Source organism: Electrophorus electricus, chromosome 2 (assembly GCF_041902795.1).
Source record: "Electrophorus electricus isolate QZ-2024a chromosome 2, ASM4190279v1, whole genome shotgun sequence".
NCBI lineage: Eukaryota > Metazoa > Chordata > Actinopteri > Gymnotiformes > Gymnotidae > Electrophorus > Electrophorus electricus.
This window is the reverse complement of record NC_137498.1, coordinates 22,189,533-22,192,162: the sequence shown is the minus strand read 5'-3', so window position 1 is coordinate 22,192,162 and position 2,630 is coordinate 22,189,533. Positions and strand designations below refer to the sequence as shown.

The 2,630-nt window shown below is 47.1% G+C and overlaps 1 protein-coding gene across 3 annotated transcripts; it reads left to right on the top strand.

Annotated features, from left to right (window-relative positions):
* The first annotated feature begins 424 nt into the window (after nt 1–424).
* On the top strand, nt 425–2,398 carry lratd1 (LRAT domain containing 1). 3 transcript variants are annotated; one of them, XM_026995748.3, is made up of 2 exons: nt 425–561; nt 960–2,398. In XM_026995748.3, the coding sequence occupies exon 2, from the start codon at nt 997–999 to the stop codon at nt 1,774–1,776; it is 780 nt and encodes a 259-aa protein (XP_026851549.1). In that variant the 5' UTR covers nt 425–561; nt 960–996; the 3' UTR covers nt 1,777–2,398. The 3 variants fall into 3 exon arrangements, with proteins under 3 accessions (XP_026851549.1, XP_081551729.1, XP_081551728.1); XM_081695603.1 differs by having other exon boundaries at nt 433–561; nt 963–2,398; XM_081695602.1 differs by having other exon boundaries at nt 433–626.
* Nucleotides 2,399–2,630: the final 232 nt, after the last annotated feature.

Below are 2,630 nucleotides of genomic sequence, written 5' to 3'. Positions count from 1 at the left end.
TGCGTAGATGCACCGGCGGGTGTTACAGTTGTGTAATGGGAGACATTTGTTGATAAATGCAGATGTCTAGCCTAATTAAAAATGATCGGCACTACAAATCCTGCTTCATTATTCCATCATTATATATATTTACTTATTTTTAAAAAGTAAATGTATGAAAGTGGGACTTTTTCTCCATTAAACATTTGTATCGCTTGCTGTAGTGATATTAATTATTTGTCTGCGCTGCTGTGTTGGCTAAAGGCTGTATGTATAGGCTAAACCATTGTAGAACTAGATTGTACGAGGATCAGCCCCTGTGGTATGGAATGGGCTAAGTTTTTAATGAGGGCCAGGAACCAATCACCTTCCGGAAGGGCAGGTTTTGCTGGTCGGGGCGGAGTTTTCTATTCTATTTAAAGTGAAGCGGTGCGGCGCGTTAAAATTTAGTTTACCTCAGAGAAGGGTCGCGCTCTGTTGTCTTATAACAGGATAAAGCCTTTGTTTCGAGACTCGCGCGGAGTAGATACGAAAAAGCACGGATGGAGCGGAAGCCCAATTAGCCGTAGTGGAAATACGCAGGTATTTTTAGACCTTGTTCTGTGGACGCCTATGGTTATCTGTCAGACACATAAAGAGCGCTGCAGGTGATTTTGGTCTGTCCGACGGTCTAGAAACGGAAACATATCTTGTCAGTAGATCTATAGTAGATAATTGTCAGTTTAATCAGTGATCAGATGTGCAATGAGAAAGCTGGATTGCTTATTTAACGTGTGTGAAATGTCATCGTGCCGTCTAATATTGACTCCTCCTTGCGCCTTTGTGGTTCGCTCAAGGCGCATGACATGTTTACATATTCGAGCGCGCGAGTTTATACTGCATTTACTGCTTGTTCTGCGATCGCTGTCTGCGTTTTACTTGCTCTCTCTAAATGTGTGTGGGGTTTGTTTTCTTTCTTTCTTTTTCTTCTTTTATTCCAGAAGCAGTATTCCATGTCTCTCCTTTGCGCTGTCATTGATGGGAAACCAACTAGACCGGATCACCCACCTGAACTACAGCGAGCTACCCACCGGGGATCCGTCGGGCATCGAGAAGGACGAGTTACGGGTCGGCGTGGCATATTTCTTCTCCGATGAAGAGGATGAACTGGACGATAGGTCTCAGTCGGACAGCTATAAAGACAACAGCCCGACTAAAGACGGCCCCGTGACGCTCAGCGAGGTCGAGTACTCAGCCTTTTGCTGCCAGGAATGTATATTCTCCAAACTACGCGAGAACGAAGACCTGAACGTTTATTCTGTGAAAACTTTACTGACCATGTGCAAACCGGGGGATTTGCTGGAGTTAGTGGCCAACGCTCAGCCACCCCACTGGGCAATCTTCGAGGGGGAGGACCAGGTTATACACCTGCACAAAGGCGAGATCCGCAAAGACAGTTTGTTTGATATCAGCTGTGGTTGGCAGGGCAGGATAGTAAACAACCGGTACCGCTACCGGCCGTTGCCCCCTGATCTCGTGATGCAGAACGCGAGCGGGCACCTGGGGCTAAGCAGCGGCGAGATTTGCTGGACAAACTCGGAAAGTTTCGCTGCTTGGTGCCGTTTCGGGAAGCGGGAGTTCAAAGCGGGTGGGGAGGCGCACTCAGCGGAGCAGCGCTACTTCCTGAAGGTCCATCTCTCCGAGAGCACTGTTCATACCCTCGTGTTCCGCAGCCTCGAGGATATGATACGGGAGAGGCGGCTTGTGGACGCCAGTGGAATTCTGAAGGAGCTGTCGCTGGTTGACGGGAAAGAATGAGCGGATTTCAGCGTCGTACATTTTAGAAAACCTTGCAGAGACCTTTGCGGACGTCTCGGGACTATGCATGCCTCTGGAAAGGGCTGCTTTCCTCCTTGTAAGACTTTGAGGAATGTGTCTGTCCTAAAATACGGTAAAATTGGCAAAGACAACGCCCCTTTGGTTGTGGTGTGATTCAATGCCCTGCAAGTCACCATGTACCTTTAAAGAAACGAACGCCCTCGTCATAGCACAGATCTCGCGCTCCTGTTAGAATAAAACACCGGTATTCTTAGTCGAGCCCTGCAAGCATTGGAGCGTATTGCGGCAGATGGCTCGTGTGGAGCTCGCCGCGGCGCGCAGCGTTGCTTTGATTTATGATTGATTCTCTCTCTCTCTCAAAGCTTTAGCATTAAACACTAGCCGTGGAGCTCACGCGCACCTGGGCAACTGCATAATGACACAACAGTCCACTCCTCACACGTCTAACTTGCAATTACACACGTCTGTTTTATTTTATTACAATACGCAGAATGTACATTTTTCTGTTTTGGAGTCCATATTTTTGTATTTTAGTTAGTAAGTTAAGAAATCTTTGTTTTATTTAAATAAACTTAGATTGCCGTATGGAATCTTGCTGTGGTGTCGAGCCTTCAGTCTGTTTTTCTTTAAATTAAATAGCCGAGCACTTGCTGGATGACCTCAACGAACGGCTTGCTGCGGTATTTCAAATCCCACACGCGCCTTACATATGCTCCTATCGTTTTATTTTTTAACCATGGGCTTTCGTTTTCGCCGACTGAGCGACTTTTTTTTTTTCTCTCTCGTTGTGGTCTTGGTAAGCGCGAGGGGCGAGTGCTGGTGCGCGTGAATAA

Coding starts and splice junctions, on each gene's coding strand:
- lratd1 (XM_081695602.1), top strand. CDS start 592: ATGGTTATCTGTCAGACACATAAAGAGCGCTGCAG. Junction 627..959: donor ACACATAAAGAGCGCTGCAG/GTGATTTTGGTC, acceptor CTTTTATTCCAG/AAGCAGTATTCCATGTCTCT.